This window comes from Dunckerocampus dactyliophorus, chromosome 2 (genome assembly GCF_027744805.1).
Source record: "Dunckerocampus dactyliophorus isolate RoL2022-P2 chromosome 2, RoL_Ddac_1.1, whole genome shotgun sequence".
Taxonomy (NCBI): Eukaryota; Metazoa; Chordata; class Actinopteri; order Syngnathiformes; family Syngnathidae; genus Dunckerocampus; species Dunckerocampus dactyliophorus.
The window spans coordinates 40,231,033-40,253,745 of NC_072820.1; the positions used below are offsets into that span (position 1 = coordinate 40,231,033).

Sequence of the window (22,713 nt, forward strand, 5' to 3'; positions counted from 1 at the left end):
TAATAGTGTAAAAATGTGTATCTGTGACACAAACAAAATTGCTGGAGATATGGCTATTGCTTCGACAGGAGACATTTTTGAACGAAATGCGTCCCACGTAGAGGAGGCTTTTCCGGTTAAAGTTTCCTTTGTCGTCAGGAAGTGGCAGCGGGGTATCTGAGCTGCTATATCTTCGCAGCAGACAAAACACACAACTGGCGAGCATGATAAGTAAGAGTAATTACATCTTTAATACAATGCTGCCATAGCGACAGCTAGCACGTCATCTAGGAAGACCACAGACTGTCGTGAATAAGCTAGCTCCGGTGTTAGCACTGCAGTAGCGTGTGGATGGCGAGCAACCTAATGCTAGGTTGCTAACTAGGCTAGCAGGGACCCATAACATGTTCCATGTGTTAGAAGGTGGCGTAATTAAGTCTGTCGTTATTAAAGTGGGGTTATTTTGTTGTGGTAGTGTGTGTGTGTGTGATGTTACATCGCGTCCTCTGTTTTGGCTTTACACTTGGGTTAGTTGGGGTTAACTCCCACCCACCCAGACAAGCTAACAATAGCATAGCCTGTGTGTCTGTTTTGATCAGTGACAGCTGGAGCCACTGTATGTTGCTGCCCCTGTCGCTTACTATTGTAATCAAACATGCTGTAGGACTTGGAAATTGTTGTAGCCCAAAAATGTGCATGTTGCATGATGTGATCGGAATAAAATAACCGACGTGGTAACACTTGAAGCTCTCTTTTGACTTTCTTGAACAGACACATTCAAAGACCAGACCTGCTGCGATGGGAACACACCCCTTTAAGAAAAAGTGAATCTAGTAAGTCTGATTACCCAATGCAACCACACCCCTAATCTTCGCTGCTCGAATTGCAAAAATGTAGCCTTTCTTGTCTTAGCTTTTCTATGTGACCTTAATACAAACCTGTGAGGCTTGTGTTGTCAACAAATGTGTCTTGTGCAGTGTTAAAGGCCACGATATGTATAAAAGAGGTCAAAAATGGTTACATAATAAGGGTAAATAAGTGAAAATAGTCTTAATTAATAATGACTAGAAAATGAAATAAGTTAAAGGAGCGATATTAATGAATGAATTAATAAATAAGTAAATACTGGAGTGGAAATGTGTGAAAACGTGTAAAGTCATGAGTAAATGCTGAATGTAAAATGAAACAATAACCACGAAATAATTATCAATGAATGAAGTACATTGCTTAATATTGTTTTAATTAGCGTACATGCTTCTGCTTTTCATGTGAGTCATTATTTATTGTTAAATCTAATGTCGCTGCATGTGGTAAAAGCAGTTATCGTGTGTTTGTCTTTCTTTGTAGTCAAGATGATGTAACCTGCAATAATTGTCCAGTTCCTTGAAGTCTATGATGATAAAAAAGTATTTTGATTTCCTCCGGTTCTCAATTTAACTTGATTTTTGCAGTTTGAATTTCATTCTAAGCCGGGTGCCTTCTTGGCTTTGTCAGCATTTTGGTTTGTCAGGTGTAGTGTTGTTTGGAGGTTGTGTTCTCAACCTTAACGTATATGGCTTCCTTCGCTCCTCTTTCAGACAGTATGTCTTCTCTGTCCAGAATGTGTACGGTCCATGAATGGAATGTTCACAAAGGTGATACCACTCAAACAACCATCGTTGGCGGGCAGAGGCCCCACTCCATTGTATCCCAAAGACCGTCATTTGACACCACTAAAGAGTGAAACCATTCCTGTCTGGACATTCCTCCTCCTTTAGAGGTTAAATACACTGGATCTTTTCAGACTAGAGCTGTCCTATGTAGTCTGACTAGTCCCACCTAGTCTTTGAGCGTGAACTGATGAAGCCTGCTCAGATGAGAGGCGAAACGTCTTCTAAGACAACCTGAACAGTCCAGTTGTGATTGATTGAATGCCCCGAGTTTCCCTGAATGAACCACAGCTCCTTAGTGCCAGCACTCGTGCAGCCTCAGAGCCCTACAAAATGATCTCCAGCAGACCACTGGTGTGAATTTTTCTAACCAAACAATCAGAAACAGGCTCCATGAGGGTGGCCTGAGGGCCCGACATCCTGTAGTGGGCCCTGTGCTCACTGCCCAGCACCGTAGAGCTCGACTGGCATTTGCCATAGACCACCAGAATTGGTTTGGTGGTGGGTCAGTGATGGTGTGGGGAGGCATATCCCTGGAAGGATGCACAGACCTTTACAGGTTAGATAATGGCACCCTGACTGCTATTAGGTATCGGGATGAAATCCTTGGACCCATTGTCAAAACGTACGCTGGTGCAGTGGGACCTGGGTTCCTCCTGGTCCACGACAATGCCCGACCTCATGTGGCTAGTGTATGCAGGTAGTTCCTGGAGGATGAAGGAATTGATACCATTGACTGGCCCCCACGTTCACCTGACCTAAACCCAATAGAACACCTCTGGGACATTATGTTTAGGTCCATCCGGCTCCGCCAGGTTTCTCCTCAGACTGTCCAGGAGCTCATGGATGCCCTGGTCCAGATCTGGGAGGAGATCCCCCAGGACACCATCCGTAGTCTCATTAGGAGCATGCCCCGACGTTGTCAGGCATGCGTACAAGCACGTGGGGGCCACACAAACTACTGAGAATCATTTTGAGTTGCTACAATGACATTTTGGCAAAATGGACTAGTCTGCTGCATCATTTTTTCACTTTCATTTTTGGGGTGTCTTTGATTTCCCCCCTCTATAGGGTGATCATTTTCATTTCTATCAAATTATGTGGCATCATTTTGTTACTAATACATCACCCACTTATTATCAGGAAACATATTCAAGATCATTTTTCCCCCAGTTTAGATCTGATGTGTTTTTGAAGTGTTCCTCTAATTTTTTTGACTAATAGGCCATTTTCAACCAGGAAAAATATATTTTTGAAAAACCGTGAAAGCCGCGAAATTCAAAGGGCAAAGTGGCGAGGGTTTCTTGTATTGCAATACAAATGGTTGGGAAAATGTGCAAGGGCTGACTCCCGTGAGACACAGAGATACTGTACAGCAGATTTCCGCACTGAACAAGCATACCCTGTACTCACTTTTATATATTTAATAACTAACTTTTAAATAATTCATTTGAAGCGATTGCAGATAAATGTAGGCTGTAAATGCCTTAATATGCTTTGTGTAATGTCAACATGTAGTAACTTGGTGACAGACCAACCAAATGTGATGTTTTTTGTTTTTTTTTCTGCACGTCTCCACACCATCCTGGCAATGCTGCACCCGCAGAGAGTCGAGCAGCCGCAGGCCGACAGCATGGAAGTCACCAGGACGGAAGTGTTGGCCCCCAGCCCTCAGAGCGAGGCAGTGACCAGTGAGCTTCAGGAACTGTCCCTGCAGCCTGCTCCTAACCTGCTGCCTCTACAGCAACGTAAGAATGGTGAGTTAGCAAAGTGAAGAGTAAAAGGGACAGCCTAACCGCTTCTACAGTATATTTAGTTGAGACATATGCATGGGGACGGGTATTTTTGGCTGAAACCCTGGCTAAATTAAGTTAAGTGCTCTTTGTTTTGAATGGAGAATAGGTTACATCATGTTTAGGTACTAAGTGGTTGGAAAATTATCAAATGGTGAATGTCACTTTGTTTGTACTTCATGTCTTTTTGTCAGTGGACAGTTTACTTCAGTACAGAGGTTGTTTAATAAAGGCCAGGGACAAGCATGTGTGTATGTGAGTGCACTAGTGAGGTCATTGGAATGAAGGGAGTCAAGAAGATAATTGGTTTGCTTCTCTGCACCGACCTCCTGTTACAGTGGATTAGAGTGCAACAGGTACAGGACCGTGTGCTGGACTCGTTGGATTAGTAGCCTTTTTCCATAGAATTTGACTCGAGAAATGAGACATCCAACCACTTTATAGATAAGTTAGTAGGTCAACATGGTCAGTTAAAAGTGTCTTGGAATACAGTATTGTAAAGTATATGATCTATTTGACAACCAGTGATGGTGGGTTGCGATTCAAGTAATCAAAGTAGAGTTTCCTTACTACTGTACAGACATCGCAACTTTATCCACAATATGCCTTCAGGTGCGGAGTGTTCAATATACAAACACATTCAATTTTGTGATTTTGATTGACTTCAATGTTATTGTAACTGTTGACAAAATGTTCTTAACTCTCCTACAACTATACAAGTATGTAAACTACTGTAATAATAAAACAATAACTACGAATCCCTGACAGACAAATAATGGAGAGGGAAGGAGAAGATGTTTGTAGAGCAGGAGTGCCAATTACGTCGATCGCGAGCTACCGGTCGATCCCGAAGGTAGTGTGGGTCGATCACATAAATGTCACTCCACTAGAGAAATGCGTTTTTCTAAATTTCCGCTTGTTAAACTATTATTTCATGAATAATTGGAAAATGTGCCTATTACAGAAACCTTTTTAATATGTTGCCTTGACTTCGGCTGCATTGCCTTTTGCATAATCATTTTCATTTCTTGTATATCTGTAATGTTTGATAGCAAATGCTAGCCTTTGCAGTGAGCTAACTGGACGTAATACATGAACTGTGCGTATAATGAATGCCATGTAGCTATTTTAACTGACATACTACTCAGGTTATGTACACAACTATTGAGGAATTATGTGTAATTATCTTTATTGCCACATTGAATTGAATTGTAAATATTTGAATGATATCAACTACTTTGATTACCTGTAAACTTCGAAACTGTGAATGTGAAATACTAATCATTAGTATTTAGTGTAGTAGTTTCAAAGTTTACCGGTTAGATTTTTTATATATGTCTTATAGTAACAGATGGATCATGTCAACTTGTAACTTGCGTGCTGAAAAGGTGTGTGCACCCCTGATATACACGTACAATGTACATGAATACTCAGATTTATAATTATAGTAAATATATATTTATAAATATATATTTCTATGATTATAATAGGTGGTAGATCTTTGTCATTTTAAAAGTAGCTCGCAGGCTGAAAAGTGTGAGCACTCCTGTTGTAGAGGAATGCTATACAGGTACTTGTGGAATTAAGTGTTGTGTAGTGTATAATAATACATTTATGTTAGCATCTGCAATGGTAAAATGTATTTGTATGTAATTGATATTTCATTCCTTTATATTGTACCGAGCAGTCCGACTCTTAATGGTGTAGGTAGTTAATTTCTGGTTCTATGGCTTTTATTGCACTTTTGCTCTTTGCTATCATTGATCACGAAAAATCCAAAGAAAAGCACTACACACTTTAGATGCTCACTGAAGTCTCATGAGAATTGCTGATGTCACACTTGAGGAAGTTTTTGAAGTTTTGTCATTTTTTTGCATTGAATCTCATACAAGTACAGTACCATAAATTCCGGACTATAGAGTGCACTAAATTTAAAAAGAGAAAAGGTTTTTACATCTATAGGCTGCACCGGTCTTTAAGCCTCAGGTGTCCACGTCGTAACTTGGGATATTTTGTACACAAAAAGATGTTACACAGTTTTTTTAAACTTTTAATGAAGTAATGCTTTTTTCCAAACAGTGCATGTAAAATAGCTGGTTAAACAGTAGCCTACCAGAAAAGTCATTTATCACTGTCCTCGTCCTCCTCTTGGGAAATAAAACCACTATAGTCGTCCTCTTCAAGTGTCGTAACCGAACAGCCAGACAATTCCCTCGCCACACACCCCGCCAGTCTCTCTCTCTCTCTTTCTTTCATTGTTGCTCCCAGCGGCACCCTCGTCCCGAGGCAAATCAGCCCCCAAACCCGTGCTGTCCACCCCAACACGCTGCAGTTTAGCCCCCCGACACCCGCCGGCGACAGTGGATCTCCCGACACCGATCCACCATCGATAGATCAATCGCCTTCAACCTGAAAGCCGCATCACATGCACCTCTCCACGCATTCTCCATGATGAGTAGTGATGTGCGGATCTATACTGAAATATCGATTCCCCGGGATACCAGATCTTTAGGCAATTCATTCTCTAATCAAAATACCAATACATCGATACGTCAGTAATTTGTGGAAATGTATATCATTAACAGGAACACAGTGGAAAGTAACTAAATTATTGAGACCATTAAATGCATTTAAAAAAATAATAAATTAATAAATTACTCTTATGTTTTATATTTATTTCATGAGCTTATGATTTGAAATACACTACTTTTTTAAATTTTCCCGACATGTTAGGTGAATTTGCACAAAGTACCGGATCGGTATCGCCAATACCAGCCCGAATTGCTCCCGTAATGAATTGGAAAAGAAATCGCACATCACTAATGATGCGGGCGCGCGCACGAAGCACAAAATGACTCCTCCGAAGCACACCAGATGTTTCAAGACCAGAACGCGACCACAAATTAGCCCCATCACACATACTGTATATGTATAAGCCGCATTTATGTATAAGCCGCAGGGTTCAAAGCGTGAGAAAAAAGTAGCGACTTATACAAATAAATGATGGTACCTGTCCATATCAGTCAGCCATTGTTCCCAGCAGGGTGTTGGGCGCCTTGTGGTGTTTGAAGTCTTGTCAGTTTGTCAGGAGGGGGGTCAAGCAAGGTTAGATCAGTAAACGATTTATCAATCTTTGAGAGCTCCAACAATGGTGGATCCATCCATGATCACAGAAAAAGACACAACTCTATCATCAAACACAAGGTTGAGGAAAGACGTGTAATAAGCTTTTTAAGTGCTACGATATGGATTTCAAAGCTTACATCCTGCCCATAGTCGTACAGCAACACTCTCATTATCACGCAGACAGCCTCAAGGTACCACTCCCAGTGTTGAACAACCTCTGCTCCTGTTGGACTATTCATTACTTCATTCTAGCAGACATGTTGCTGCAAGCTCTCCGATAAGTAATCATGCTCAAAGAGATGCTTTTAGAGCACGGGGAGACGCATTGCATCTGAAAGCATCTGCATTTGCTACATGCATACTGTAGCGTTGGCAGGGAGACGACACGGAACACCTTCATAAAGCTTATCACAGCTTTACATCCTGCATCAAGTTACGCAATATGTTGATTGCACAAGGTTCCTTCCTCGGTACTAAACACTTTGGAAGACTTGTTGTGTGCGCGCGTAAATAGAGAGAGGGGATTTGCTATCTAGGAAGAAGATCAGAGGCAGATGTGTAGGTCGTGTGTGTGTGTTTTTGTGTTTATGATTTAGTCCATGCATTTCTGACATAACAATGAAAATGTTCTTTTCGCCATTGGCAAACCCACTACTAATTTGCTATGATAAAAACATGATTGGGAATAATTGCTTAAAAATTTGAGATGTGTCTAGGAGTGTGGACTGCACAGCAACAGTTTAAGAAGGAAGTGCAGGGGAAGAAAGGAGGGGTGAGGGGGTGTCTGAATGTCACTATTGCATAACTATTAGAGGGAACAGAAGGAAAGCAAGGGAAAATGAAAAGCAAGAAAATTAGCAGTGTGTAACTTGTACTCAGTGATGTGAGGCTTGGCTCTAGTTTTTTTTTCCTGTAAGCCTTAACTCTTTTTTTTCCCCTCTATTCGTAAATGAGAATGCAAAGTTTGGAAAAAAAAAAAGTGAGGTGAAGCTCCAGGAAGATTTGGACTGATTGGTGGACCTTGTCTTCCACTCCGACCTACACACGCCCTCTTTTCCGAGGCATGCACGCACTTGTAGACAGTCCAGAGATAGGGAATGTGAGGTGCACTGCAACCTGTGGCGTTACCTACTACTGCTGCTGCTGCTGCTGCTGCTGTTGCTGAGAGTTTAATGTGACTTTTTTGCAGTTCTCTCCTGCTGCTGTGCACTTTTTTTTTTTTACCCCGCACATTGTTTACTCTTGCCTGTGTTGGAAGTATGAAGCACTAATCCTTGCCTGCAGGGTGACACTTCCTTTCGGCATGGTACAGAGGGATATGACTCTCCTGTCAGGTAATGTCAATGACAATACTTATTATTACTCATTATTTGGCTTTTAAATGATGGCACTGCTGGAAAAGTGTCAGGAGAATCTTAATTTAAATGACATTTGCTTAGTATGGGTGTGGTGAGGGCACTTGCATGCATCAGTACATGTTAACTGCTGTTACCATTGATTGTTTGTATGAAAACTAATGTTGCATATACAACTGGCATATTTGTGGGCGGAAGGTTTTAAAGCCTACATCTTCGTATCCCACTGTCTTTTATTTAGTAATAAATCTAGTAGATTGTTCGAGATCACAACATAAAGTGTCTACTGCAGTGTAGTCTGACTTTAATGATAAACAATGCAACATAGCAGCACTGTTTGATTTATTCACGTGATGCACTGCAGAGCTACAACCAGTGACTTCTGCATGCATTGGCAAAGACTTGTGCTGAAATTCCATCAGTGTTTGCACTCAAGCCCACATCATGCAGGCTTGTAAACGAAGACAGATACAGATCGCATCCCTTCTCCTCCCCGCCCTTCACGTAATGACAATAGATGAGGTCTATCCTGCACGGTGATGTTACGTAATTAGGGCTCATATGAAGCATAACATTATCAAACAGCAGCAACACGCTAGAGCCCTTCTGAAGTTGCGCTAGATTGCTGAGCGAGATTTGTCGTCCGGACGAGACCAGTCTGGCACAGCAGCTTTTTAGGGAGACTGATGTCGTTGTTATGTAACAAATGGGGAGGCTGCCAACAGTGGAGGCCCACACAGCACTCCGTCATGCTTAGAGGAAGGAGAAGAGAGGGAAGAAATAAGTTGACAAAAGATGAATTAGCATGGCAACAGAGAAGTGAACAGTTGGAAAGTAAGTTAAGGTGGAAAAGAGGTTTATGTCTTAGTACACCTTAAACCTCAAAATGCTGCAGCCAACTGCTTGTCTTGCTGCCAGGATTGCAATCAATACACTGGAACCGCTGAGTTTGAATGGCCCCGAGGTCATACAATCGTGAATTTAACCAAATATTTTTTTAAACTATGTCTCTGAAATACATACAACTTTTTAGCTGCAACCGCTGTCATTCATGCATGGCATTACACAAGACATCCACAAGGGCTCAGTTCAGTGGGGAATACAGAATTAACTCTGCTGTTTTGCTTTTTCTCGACACTTATTACTTAGACTCAACAGTGTTTTTACATTTTACATTAACAGCAGGTAACTATTTATTTATTTTTACATTTTTATGATGGTTAACAACTTTAAAAGGAATTACTTAAAATGTTTCTATTGCATCCGGTGACAGTTAACCTTGAAGCAGTTTATTTCTTTTTACATTATTTCTAGAAAAAACTAACATGTTTAGTTACAAAAACAGCTGGCACAGAAAAGGAGATGCATTCAACCGCAACATACTGTAATCATCACTTTTGTAGTGTATGACATTGTTGATATGAGCAAATTTAAGAGTGTTTGTTGTATCTGCTCTCTTTTAAGTTGTTCTACATTAAACCAAACAGGGACAGACATGCATACTTATGCAGCAGGGGTGGATATTGCAAAACAATGTTGATTCGTCAGTGTAGTTACGCATGACTATAGAGCGTACATACACTTTCCATAGCTCATGTCACATTTAGGACCTAGACATGCACATACAGGCTTTTCCAGCCCTCCATTTTCACAGCACGTCCTGACACCGTGGTATTTCAACACTTGCGTGTGCACACACACAAATAGTAAGAACTGAGGGACAAGCCAAGCTCACCTCAGAGAATAACACTCCATCAGCTGAGATGCAGCAATCCATAAGTCTGCTCATAGCAACAGGAGCATGGCGAGCGCACACCCACATGCACAAGCCCACTCACGTCAGTGAGAAATATTTTAACACACACGCATCTTTTAACATATGCCGCAGGCCTTGCAAGTTCACCAAGTGTTAAATCATGTAGCAATATCATGTGCAGACAACAGGCTATACATAATCATTTTTATTAAACGATTGGTTTATCAATGAGCCGATGCTTGGCCCGAAAACCCAGCAACAACTCACATTTGACTCACACATCCCAATGAAGGCATACAAACTACTCGATAATTTGTCCAATTAACCACTTGTCTGTGCAAGTTTTTACAAAGATTAAAGTTGCAGGCCTCCTAAAAATGTTGGGCCACACCTTTGTGACCTTTCTACCTCTCGGACTGGTGCTCTTATTTTGAACGGCTCCGCTCCTTGTTCCCTAACACAATTATCTTCTTTGTTTAATGCCGGTTGACTCAAAAGATGTGCAGTGCATTACCACCACTCTTTGGCAGTAATGACAGGTTACATTAAAAACTGTATAAAACTGAAATAACAACAACCGTAACATTGATACGACCTTTGTTTTTTCTTAGTCAAAGTTACTCGTGTTTTGTTTTTGTTTGATTTTTTTTTTTTTTTTTTTAAGCCACGTTCATTCAGTCCTGCAATTATGTAAACTTGTTTTGAATGACTGGCGTTACCGTGGCTACGTTTTAGGTCTCCTTTTAATGTGACTCACTTCTCCCCAATAGGGCAAGCTTGGAAAGCACCAGTCTTGTAATTTAATGTCAGGGCTTCTTTTCTTCAAAAGTTAAGTAAAAATCAGCCTTTTTATTTTTGGTCAATCCTTTTAGTCAAACTATAACTTTGTTGGCAAGGGGACCGACAAGTACACACACGCACACACACAGAGCATGTATCCTCTACCTTTGTGCCTTGTCTTCAGCCTAACACATACTGGTGTTTCTGAATAATAGAAGAGCCATTATTTAGTGACTCAACTGCAAGCATTGTGCACTTAGCCTTGTTACATTGAACAGAGCAGAGGTCACTTGACAGGACTTCTGTTGTTTTTTGGTTCCCTCACACACTTAACCTAAGGCTAAAGAAAATCCTGTGTTGATGACAGAAAATAATGCAGCCTTAAACTTTTGGGCTAAAAGTTTGATACTATTTTTCATTAGTTGAGTTTTGAATGGCATTGAAGGATTCAAGTAAATACAAGTACAGTGGAAGAATGAATGTCCCTGAGGTTGTACAATTTTTTTTTTTTTGTGGTAAAAATATACTTCTAAATCAGGCGTGTCCAAACTGAGTCCACTGAGGGCTACATTTTCAAAAATGTAAGAATGCTTTGATACATTTTGTACATTAAAGATGCTAAAACCAATCTACATTTTGTACATTAAAGATGATAAAACCAATCCAATGCAGGTCAATATATGCTAAGCTATCTGAACAAAACATCCACATATTTGCTTTGTGTGTTATAGGTGACAAAGCAAGTTAGTTATACAGTATATAAAAATATGTCTCATTGGTAGGGGTGATTGGTTGGGTCCACGAGAACGAGACAAGTTTTTAACATTCATTTTAAGAAAAGTACAATCAAAAAATATGATTTGACAAACAAACTTTTTTATTTAACAGAGTCACAAAACAATGCAGGTGTGTTTTGAAATATTCGTCCCACGAACCGATAATGTTGTCAACATTTTTTGAGACCAAATACTGTTAGGAAGTTTCAACATTGTAGCTTTTTCTACTTACATTATGCCTTTTTGCATTATTTTTTACAGGGGTTGTGTTTATTTTATTTCTGCAATGAGCCACGTTCCACAGATGGCCCCTGCACCACACTTTGGACACTTTGCGTGTTTCGGCAGGAAGGTGAGGTGTTGTCAGGAGTGTGTCTAAGCTCTGCCTTTTTGCTCTGTCGCTGGTCAGGGGCTGGGTTGCGTTATGGAGGGGTTTATCAGACCGGTATTACACAGTGATACTTAGACGTGCAATCTGAGGTTATGCTTCACCTTTGTTGACCACTTTCATTTAACGACTGAATAAATGGATGACGCAAAAAACACTTCCTGATCATTTTTAATGCGCGCCCCTACTCGCTAAATATAGCAACCATGTTGCCAACATTAAGCGGAACCGGTGATCACCAGTGTGTGTAAAGTTGGCGCTCAGCCAAATGTAATAAGCGTAAACAGAACCGCTCAGTGATTACGGGTGCAGACAAGTTTGAACAGCTACTGTATGTGTTTTGATCTGGCAAATCTTAAGTAACTTTGATCAAATACAAACCGCTGTAGCTGTTCAACTCGGATGGAAAAACAACAGCCACGCGTCACTAACTCACGCTGGGAACAGCGGCATAGGTGGGATTGCAAGGTTACTTAATGTGTGGTTTCAATAATGCCTCGCGTACTTCCACTTCCATTTTATGTGTATTATCATTCATAGTAGTGATACCATAATAGTTCAGTCTGACTGGCTTCTGGCTACCCTGTTGTCCTCCAAACGAGAAATCTCATCTTGTGACACCCCAACTCATTGGTAATGAGTTCATTGTAAGTTTACAATATGCTAAGGGCCAATAAAAAACGAGCTGTGGGCTGCAAATGGATCCCGGGCCGCATTTTGGACACCAGCATTCTAAGTACCATAAAATTTGTGACATATAACTGCCATCAAGCACAATGCCTTTGAGTATTTATAGAAGAACGTGAGAAGTTGTGTGAAGGGGATTCTCAAGTGGTTATGATTATGATTATGATTTGGAAATGGCAGTAAACTATTTTTACACTTGTGTGACAATTACAAATTCTAAAGGTTTCTTTAAAAATGCCTATACAATCAATAAAGGTTTTATAGTTGTGGGGGGGGGGAATTGTTTTGACATCCTCGTCGTCATGATATGGATTGTGTTCAAATTTAGAGGTTCTACTGCAACACCACATCTCACCTTTAACATGCAGAAAAAATAGACCTGTTTTAAAGGTCTGTGTCTAATTCCAATCTGGTCAGTGAAATAAGTCAGTGGGTAGGTTTTTTATTAGATGTCATGGGACAGAACAGAAGAAGGAAGTGGTGAGTGCAGTTGCAAGAATACTATAAAATTCCACCGAGTGACTTCAATGGCAGCGAAGAACACACACATCCAGTATAAAAAAGACTTTGTGTAAACCCAGCCCAACCACCTTCTCTCTGTCTAAACAACATGTCCTCACACCCTTTTAAAGTCTCTGTGATTGTCGTCTGTACCTTTTCTGTTCGCCTGGCAGTGCTAATTGGCTGTAGCCCTCTTTCTTTGCTGCTAGTCTGCCCTCAGTCTGCAGTGGTGGGACAGAATTGGAACTCGGCAAGCACTGTTTCCACTGCAAGTAGGGCAGGAGGTTAGGGGGTTCGGTACAATGAAAATTACTTTCAGATGCTGCAGTTATGTAACAGCATGTGACAGTGCCGTCATCGCTAGACCAAGTATGCCCGTGGACTCCTCGTCCTGCTGCTGCATCCATTCTCTTGGAAACTTTATTTCTTTCTGAATTCCTCATGTGCTCATTACAGCTTATTCATCTTCAGTCCTCATGGTGTACAGCGAAGGGTTATCCTGTCACATACAAGCAGATGCCAGCTGGCTTACATCTCTGGATTTCATTCAGCCTTCTGCAGCATCCTTCAACAGGGTACAATCAGACCTTGGTCGGGCTACTTTTTATTGACAAGATGTGACAAAGTGGAGGGTGCAACTGCAGGCTTCCCAACAAAGAACCCTTCAAAAAAAGCACAGCATTCAGGTGGCTTCAATTGGCCACAGTGTTCTTTGTGTATCTCACGAGGATACATTGAACTTGTCCGTTATTCACCACACAGGTTTTTTTTGTGTGCAGGTAATAAATAATTCAAACATGTTTGCATTTATACAGTATGTATACAGCAGGTCCACGGTTTACACACTACGTAGTTGTTACTGTAGTTACTTTAGGAACTAATACTAAGTCGATTTTTATAATACAACAGTAAATGAAAAGATAAATTAAAAAAAAGATGTCACTTTTCTATTTCATAGGAGCAGATCCTTTCACACCTTGAGATACCATCTTTCTCCTTGATGATGCTCGTGGTGGTGGAGCGGCTTGGGCCGGGCATGCAACGAGTATTGACTGGCTTTTCTCTGGCCTTTCTGAACATTTTTGTCGTGTCTGATTTCACTTCCACAGTGGTTGCTTTCCTTTTCTTTGGCCCACTGCCATCAGGGGAGTTAGCCTTGCACTTGGAGACATGATGTTTGTATTTACAAACTAAACCTGCTAGGTTGGATCTACTGTATGTTTTTAAGTACGTAATGGCAATGCATTGTGAATACGAAACGTCGAAAACCGAGGACTGCCTGTACACTACATTTGTCTACATTTCCTGGATCAACTACGGACCAGTTAATTGTTTTGTTTTTTATTCAAATGTTAATAGAGGGATGAGATTTTTCTCAGAATGTTCTGAACTCGAGTTTCCTTGCCAGCACTTTGTTCAGCAGAATAAGGTTGCTCTTTCAACATTTTTGTTCGGGGCGGCGGCGGTCTAGAGTTTGTGATGAAATTATGCACTGATTGAGCGGTCCGCCGGAGAAATAGTTTGCCACACATGAGATTTCACGTTTAACATTAGATTCTGTTTTTATTGGCCAATTCCGTAAATGTGGAAATCATAGGGCCTTACTAAAGGCGTGTAGTTCTTGTTTGTTTATTTTTTAAAGTGAAAATTGGTTGCAGCCAATTAGTGCATTCCATTGTGTACCAACACAATATGATTAATTAAAAATCTATCCCGCACAATCAACTAAATTCTTAACCATCAGTCCATTTCCAGATGACCATGCCTTACTTTCTACTAGGGATTTTTTGGCTTTCAATATGATTTTTTTTAATAGTCTTGCCGAACTGATCCCCCTCAATCGGTACCAATCTTCTTTTTTTTTTTTTTTTAAATAAGCTTTTGTTTCAAAAATGAATTTGGGGAATTTAATATGGTTATGAAAAGAGCTCTTCAAAGCTTTAAAAATAATGCAACTAAAGTATCGCTGAATTTACTTTTTTGTTACACAGCATGACCAACAATATTGTTTGGCTTTTATAACAAGCCTCTGTTAATTAGGTCCCTAATCCAATAAAAGATCCATCAAATAAAAAAAAAGTCCAAATAAAGGATAAAATTGGAAAAAAATGGGTGCGCAAAATACTTTTAGGGTAGGACTAATCATTTGACATGGTTATAGATCAACATGTGGTGTGATAAACTCGCTTTAGTGTAATAGTAATTTATTGACTGTCCCTAGTATAAACAACCAGCGGTTAGAGCAGTACTTTCTGTGCGAGCAGTGGCGGAGCCAGAAATATTTCATTGGGGTGGCCAAGGTGAGACCATTACTCACATAGAGGTGGCAATAAGTTGATACCTGAAATGTCTAGGTGGCCAGTTAGGTGGCCATGGCCACCACATAGCTCCGCCACTGCCTGCAAGCTCCCCGCACAATGACACAGCAGTCCGGCAGTCCGGGAAACTATTGCTGTAGCTACGGAGCCAAATATCCGACAACCAACGTGAAACTAACTTCACCGCGGTACACCGTGGACATGTCTGCGTGGTGGTTTTGCGTTTTCTTCTTATTGCGCGTGGTGCGTGTCGAGTGGCAACCAGCTTTGAGGTGCATTACTGCACCTGCCATGTTGGAGTGTAGCTCAGAGTTACAAACGTGATACAGCAACTGGATCGGCCCGATCTGGAAGCCGACATTATCCGATCTTCAAAGTACAGCGGATTGGCACCCGATCCCGATCCTGAAAATCGGATCAGGACATCACTACCTACTACAGTAAGATGTTGTTGTTTTTTCTCACATGAGAGTAATCAAACAATTTTTTTGCCAAAGCATCATCTAAATTGTGCAGTTGTGTATTGTAATGTCAGGTGTGATGTATCATGGATGTCTATGACTCTTCATTCCTAGAACACATATGTGATGTGTTATTTTTTTAATCACAACATATGCGTCACGTTTGTTCTTCAGTCCACTCAGATACCACGTCATAAAAAAGTCATGTAGTATGTAATTGTCACTGAGAATTATAAAGTATCAGCATGAGTTTAGCAATGTCCCTACTCTCAGCTTTATTACCTATTCTGAAGGTTAAATTGTTGTCATGGCTACAGAAGTCTTTTGCATTTTAGTAATTATCTTTAATAAGCTTACAGAAATCATCATGATGATGGTAACGCTTCAGTGTGATTGTCGGTGACGGGCTGTAAGTGGCTCTCTGCACCACTTTTATAACATTATCAGTATCATAAATATTGCCTCTTTTATTTCCTTTTTTACATTGGCAAGCTTTTTGGTGCTTCAAAAGGTGAAGTAGTCTGTGAACTGTGAACCAGTTTATTCAAAGGATAATAAAATCCTTAATAAATCTGTACATTATGTAACAGCTGTCTGGTGTGGTCTGCAATTGAATTAATGTTAGTGCTTAGTGCAGCTGGCGTGTAAGGAATTAGAGCATTCGTCTGATGTCTCTGAAAGATTTACTTGGCTCCATTTGCAAATGCACGAGGAGTTTTCTTCCATGGCTCCAGCAGCACGTTTACCTTTTCCAGTACAAACATGGAGTGTAGTGCAGTAAGTGATTAAGTGCAGCCCTCAGTTTACATTAGAGTGTCTTGCTGGACTCTGCATCCACATTCCCTTGTTGTGGCTTTGGGCGTCCTGGTTCAGGTATGGCTAACTGCGCCATTATATACTACGGGAAGTTTGCAGTATGTCACAGAACACTTTGGAACAGAAAACTTTGATCTGACTTGTGTGCAGACTCTAGATTTGCCAGGCTTTGTTTCTTCTCAGTCCAGAAATGTCAGTGAATCAACAATAAGAAATCCCATGCTTGAGGTGTTGGGTCACAGCCAAACACTGCTGGTAAATTCCACCACAGACCCAGCGTGGGGAAATCAGGAAATAAAAGGAGAAAAACACCTTCTGTTTTCCCTGCTGGAATGTTAATGGCTAGTGTGACCGAGGGTAGACTGACACTGTTTTGGTCAGGCACTGTTAATTGTTTTTTGTCAAGGTTAAAAGAAAAAACAAAAAAAAACACCATACCTTTCAAAGAACACGTTGTTCCTGTTTTGATCACCCTTCTCTTAAATTGTTAGCCCTACCATTCACCAGGAGGCGATAAAGGAAGCTAGCCAATATTAAATTATTGTCTAGCTGGTTCTTGCATCCAAATTGACTCCTACTCTGTCATGTACTCATGCATCTTTGTAATATCTAATATCTTGACTGTGAGGTAGTGTACATTGGAGTAGTTTAGGAGACCTTTGAGGGAATCACCCCAAATATATTGGCCACTATTTGTGTAGTGTATTATATTGTATATTGCATATAAAAGGCTACTTTGACAGATTCCTTTAGCTTTAGTTGTAGCCTAGACAATATTTATCCAGCTTTCACTGTTAGTGATTGCATAAATAAACTATCCTCTGCAGGCAGAGGGAAAACATGATACTTTGCTATTTATGGACAGTTAGACTCTTACATTTGTGAGACTATCCCCTTCAGGTTCTGTGAACAGTTGAGTTGAAGCAGGCTTGCTTGGTCTTGTTTGTTAATGAGGCTTGGATGAGTTGGGATTACTACCTTTTGGTAACACACGGTACTGTATTTGGCTATAAAATAGTGTTTATGATACTTAGTATTTGAAAGTGGTGGACCAAATGGAACTTCCAAGTACTTCCCTGTTCAGAAAGAAACTTCATAGGTTTTTGGTTCCATAATACATAATCTCATCAGCTTTTAATTTGTGAAAGAACTACAATGCAATGAGTCATTTATCCCAGTGGTAGTGGCTCAGTTTTGTATGTCCCTTTTCCTGTTATTTACTACTTTGTTTTATTCTCCATTTTAACATATGTTTATTCTTAATTACTTAATTACGTAGTGGTCCAGGTTATAATCTACATGACCTTGCTGTTCATTTACTCATCCACAGGAAGTCTGTCAGACACTGCAGTATATTTGTTTACACAAAACCTAGTCTGTTTGTTTGATTCAAAAATGTCATTCGGTGAAGGATAAATAAAGAGCCGGATAAGAACGTACAAGGCCAAATAGCTTCACTGGAATGTTCTCAAAGTCTGAACTATGACAGCAAGTTTATCTTGCTAAAGGCCAACACCACGGTCAGCTGTAAATGTTGTGACTAGTAAATCGTCTCCAAACTGCATATAAACAAGACTTGTGTTTGGTATTTGTATCAAGTTATATTTCTGTTGTGTTTCTGTCAGATATTGACTATATTTACATTTTACAATCGAAGTGGGAATTCAGGTCCTCTGTCACTTAAATCTAATACTCTCAATCCTTGTGAAACAACACTGCGGTCGGCTTTCCGACCAGTAGGAAACAAGCAAAACCACACTGCATTGTGTATGCATCAGTCAGAAATCTACATTTACATGCACTTAAAAAACAACAAATTCTTGCATGATTTTTTTTGTTGAAACTAGCTTTGTAAAACACATGTAAAACCTTGGTTATATCATGTTTGACTTTGACACATAGACTATGCAATTGGAAACCAGATCCCTCTTGCATGTATACTTTTCCATCAATCGATTATTGGTGCGGGCTTTCATGTCAAATTCATTAAAGATGTTACCTGAAATCCAAAGTCCATATATTTAAAGTAAAATAAAAGCCTAAGTATTGTATGCCTTTCATTGCCATGTATAAAGTTGAAGCAAATATTTAATACTTTTATTTTATTGAGTGACAGGTACAGACTTTATTTGGTGACATAAGAATGGAATGCCCATACAGTCATACCTCGCTACATCGATTCGAACATCACTCCCTCACTATCGTTTTTTTCTAAAATTAAATCTGACTTTAAATTATTATGAGTCAAAAATATTGAAAGACAAGTTAAATCTAGTATTCTGGGCATCACCAGGCATCAGTAACGTAATGTTACACTGATGAGACATACCTGTATACCTTAGATTACATTGCCTCAGCTGTTTATGGCATGTCTGTCATGATAGAGTGAAAAAAGTTCTCCTCCAATTTTGTGTGGAAGTGGTAAGTTTGTGGCTTCTTACTTTGACCTTCTTCCCCACTCCATTTGAAACCCTTTATCCCTTTAAATTTAGAATAAACTAATTGGAGGCTAGTTAACTCGGTAGCATGCTATGTTTAAAGCGGCCGTCTCTAATGTCCCTGCAGTGCTCCTGTAGCCTGTGCATTACAGCGATGTATTGTAAACAAAGAATAATATGACTGTAAAGGTGTCAATAGGGGTGTTATTTCATGTCTGCAGGGCTCTAATAATGGTAAAAATTGTATTTAGAAAGTCATAAACAGGTTTTCTATGCTCTTAACTATGAAAACATTACATTTATTATTATTGAATCATACTTTGCAGAAATTCACTGATCGCGGCCGGCTCTAGAACCAATTAACTACCATAAATGTGGGACGACGGTATATAACATCACTGATGCGTAATCGATGAATTAAAATAAATTCAATGCGTAGCGGAAAGTTTTTTTTTAAATAGTCAGTCCAAGCAATCCATCACAATTTCTACATGAATATTTACTTCACATTTGCAGCCTTTACTACGTAGTTTACTGTGGTATTAAAAGTATCGTAGACACTACACAAGCAGTCAGTAATTTCTTTCTGTGCCTTTGAGAAACACCATAACCATAAGATCTCAAGCAGATGTAATTTAAACACTCATTAAAACGTTACCGACCGCACATAAGAACTGTAGAAAGCTATGTTGTCCATTTTACCAGCCAGCTTCTACAAGTAGCATCTTTCTCTTCCTCGTTCCTCTTTCACACAACGAAACAAGCTGAAATTACCAAAATTGCCCCCGAGGGTTTCGGAGGCACACAGCGTTTGGCCTGAAATAGTGCATGCAAAGTGGGACTTCACAGATATGCGTGAAAAATGGAGAGACCAAACTATTTTATAAGTGCATGTAAATGAAGTCAATGAGACACTCAAACAACAACAATGGGATAGATTCAAGAGGAGAATGAGTGCAGCATGAAAACAGAGTAATATTATGGGCAAAGCAACTTCATAAGCCTATGCCGCTTGTCCTCACTAGGTTCGAGGGGGTATGCTGGAGCCTATCCCATCTGACTTTGTGCAAGAGGCAGTGTACACCCAGGACTGGTCACCAGCCAATCGCAGGGCACAAGCTTAGTACATGTGTGTGTTATTTTTGTCATTTGTCACCATCAAAAGTTGCGATGATGCGACAATGGCAAATCTACTCGACCAATGAGCAAACAGCAACCTAAGGTATCGGATCCGCACAGTTGGGACTGTATTGTCATTAGAAAACTGTCAATAGTAAGTAGAGCCATGTCGAGCCAAGTTGATACTTAAGTAGTTGTCACTTAAGTTTAGGAGTGTCCAGATACAACTTTTTCATTTCAGATACAATACAGATGAGTATTGGTTGTATTGAACTTCCCTGGTTCCATGGCGGGTTTTACACAACAACGTATTTTTCGGTCTATGGCAAGGGGTGCTGTCACACGGCCGACGCTCCTGCTCCTTTTTTCACACATGCTGTTGTTGCAATCACGTGGGGTGTGCATGCTCGGTCTGCTGGGTAGAAGTGCTTGAGCAGAGTCTGGAATGGACCGGTTGTACTGGCGATTTTACTGGCAGGCCGAAGCTCGTTTTTTTGCTGCTATCGGCCTAATATCCGACATCAATATCTGATCGGGACACCCCTGTGCAATACAGATTTCTAAATCAGTTAAGCTGTAATTGTTGTCGTTATGGATTGTCCCAAAATGATGTGTATTTATGTGTTGCTTAGATTGGCTCCGCCTGCAGAGCCACATCCTAATCCTGGTGTGTTGTCATCCCTTTGTATGTCTTCTGTCCAGACTGTGAATCAGTCAGGCTGTGAGCAGCTGAACTTTCATCATTCATTCCTTGTTGAGTTATTCTAGTCATCAGCCAGTGTTTGTTCAAGGTGCAGGCCTGTGTTTTATTGTGCACCTTGGCTCTTATACGTCACCTGTGTGATATACTGGTTTACTGTACTGGTCAGCTTTGTGTTTGTGTTTTGTGTCTTAATGGGTAGACTCTGCTCTGTGCTGCGTATGAAGCGCTAAAAAGAAATAAGTTGTTTTGGCTCATAAAACATTGATTTAATATAAGAAAATAGGGCTTTAAATATTTGTGTGTGTGTGTCTGAAAAGTAACCTTACCCTGTGAGTGCACAGGTGATCCCATGCTGAATATAGGACCCCCGCCCCTTATTGCCAGCTGGCGAGGCTATTTAAAACGTTGGGGGTGTGGGGTATGCATGGGGGCAATTTACCGTCAGCAGTCATCACGACCCAGAGACTGTCTGTGGGGAATGCCTTTTTCAACAAGGCCAAGAAGCATAGGCTTTACAACTTGATGTCTTACCTCGTGAGCTTTAGCACCACACTCCTGCTTTCAAGAAAAAAAACTCAGCAAATATAACAAGTTAGCAACCAATGTCTGGATTCAGCAGTGTCAGGGGTGTCAAGTCAACCAAATGTATTAGTGAGAACAAGTTGTTTTGAGATGTGTGTTTAATGACAGCGATGTGATTGTGGTCTGCCGGCAGTGTTAGTATGTAAGTGGCTGCCTGCCTCTGCCTGTAACAGTGAATGAATGGCAACAGCTGAGCGGGAGAACTTTATCGGCAACACTCCCTGCCTTTGTGTGTACATGTGCGTGACTGTGCATGGGTGTGTGTGTACGTGCACGCCTGAGATACAGGAGGAGCTGCAACCAGAGCAAGCAGAGTCTCACTTGGCTCTGCTCTGCTCATTGCTGTTCTCTCTTCCTCTGCCACTGGCCTCTCTTGAGCTTCCTCTTGGTGCTTTACTTGTTTTCGCCGTCCACGGCTCGCCCTGTGGATTTCTCTCCACGTCCCTCTGTGGGAAGATTCACAGAGCAGCGCTGTCGTGACTCGCTGGCCGCCGCTGCAGAGAAAAGACGCTGAGACAGACCAATCGATTATACTGGTACAGAAGAGAGACGCATTGAAAGAGGAGAGGCAGCCTTCCTCCCTTTTCATTTTGAGAGGACACTACCTTGGCTAGCTTTGGACCTCCTATAGAGCATTTGGCTCACGTTCTCCCCCAGGAAAGCGACAACTGATTACTGTACAACTGGGACGGTTTTGTCGAATCAAGGACGAGGAGGGTGGCCTTTTGAATGAGTTCAATGTTTACTACTACTACGAACTAACTAATTCTTATTCAGTGATTATGCTGGACACCAACCATTGCCTGTCCTTTGAACACTCCTCATTGGGCTCTCCTCCAATGGGAGATGACATGGAGAAGGCAGGAGTCAGGATGGATCATGATAGACATGTCTATCACAGCCTGAAAGAAGGTGGGGATTCTATTGCTGCATGCAGTCACTGGAGGAATAAGATACCTGATGTGATTTATGTTTATGTGGCTAAATTAACAGTCTTTTAACACTTGAATGTTGATAGACATTGTTCAAATGTAATGGCTTTGCTGGAGATGCATCTGAATATACTCCTTTGATCAATCACTGGGCTGAAGTATGTGTAACTACATTATGTAATACAGTACTTGAATTTCATGGCACATGGCCGCATCATTTGTAAAGTAGGACTGGCTGTTAACTCATGTTAATCAAATTGGCTTGGTGGGCCAAAGAAGTTGGATCTGTCTATGTTCTTCCATGTTTGCATGCTAACCTTCCTTAGCTTGGCTGCATTTCATGGTGGCTTTCAGAGATGACTAGGATCGTGTCAAACCACTGGCAGCTCCTGCATATGTTGCATGCTTGATTATGACTTTGCTAAACGAGCTTCTAGTGGTCAAACTTGTTGTTATGTGCAAATGATGTGCTCTTGTATTGTCTTGTATTGAAGATGTATGTATGGATATACAGTACAGGCCAAACGTTTGGACACACCTTCTCATTCAATGCG

The 22,713-nt window shown here is 40.7% G+C and overlaps 1 protein-coding gene across 5 annotated transcripts in view; it reads left to right on the top strand.

Annotated features, from left to right (window-relative positions):
• Positions 1–58: 58 nt before the first annotated feature.
• mrtfab (myocardin related transcription factor Ab) overlaps positions 59–22,713 on the top strand; it is a 41,806-nt gene continuing 19,151 nt past the window's right edge. For 2 of the 5 annotated variants that reach the window (XM_054767111.1, XM_054767115.1), the window contains exon 1: positions 3,220–3,385. In XM_054767111.1, the coding sequence (XP_054623086.1) occupies positions 3,220–3,385 (166 nt within the window). Of the gene's footprint in view, positions 211–750; positions 813–3,219; positions 3,386–7,392; positions 7,882–20,224; positions 22,140–22,713 lie in introns of those variants that run through there. The other 3 variants (XM_054767114.1, XM_054767116.1, XM_054767113.1) reach the window with 3 other exon arrangements.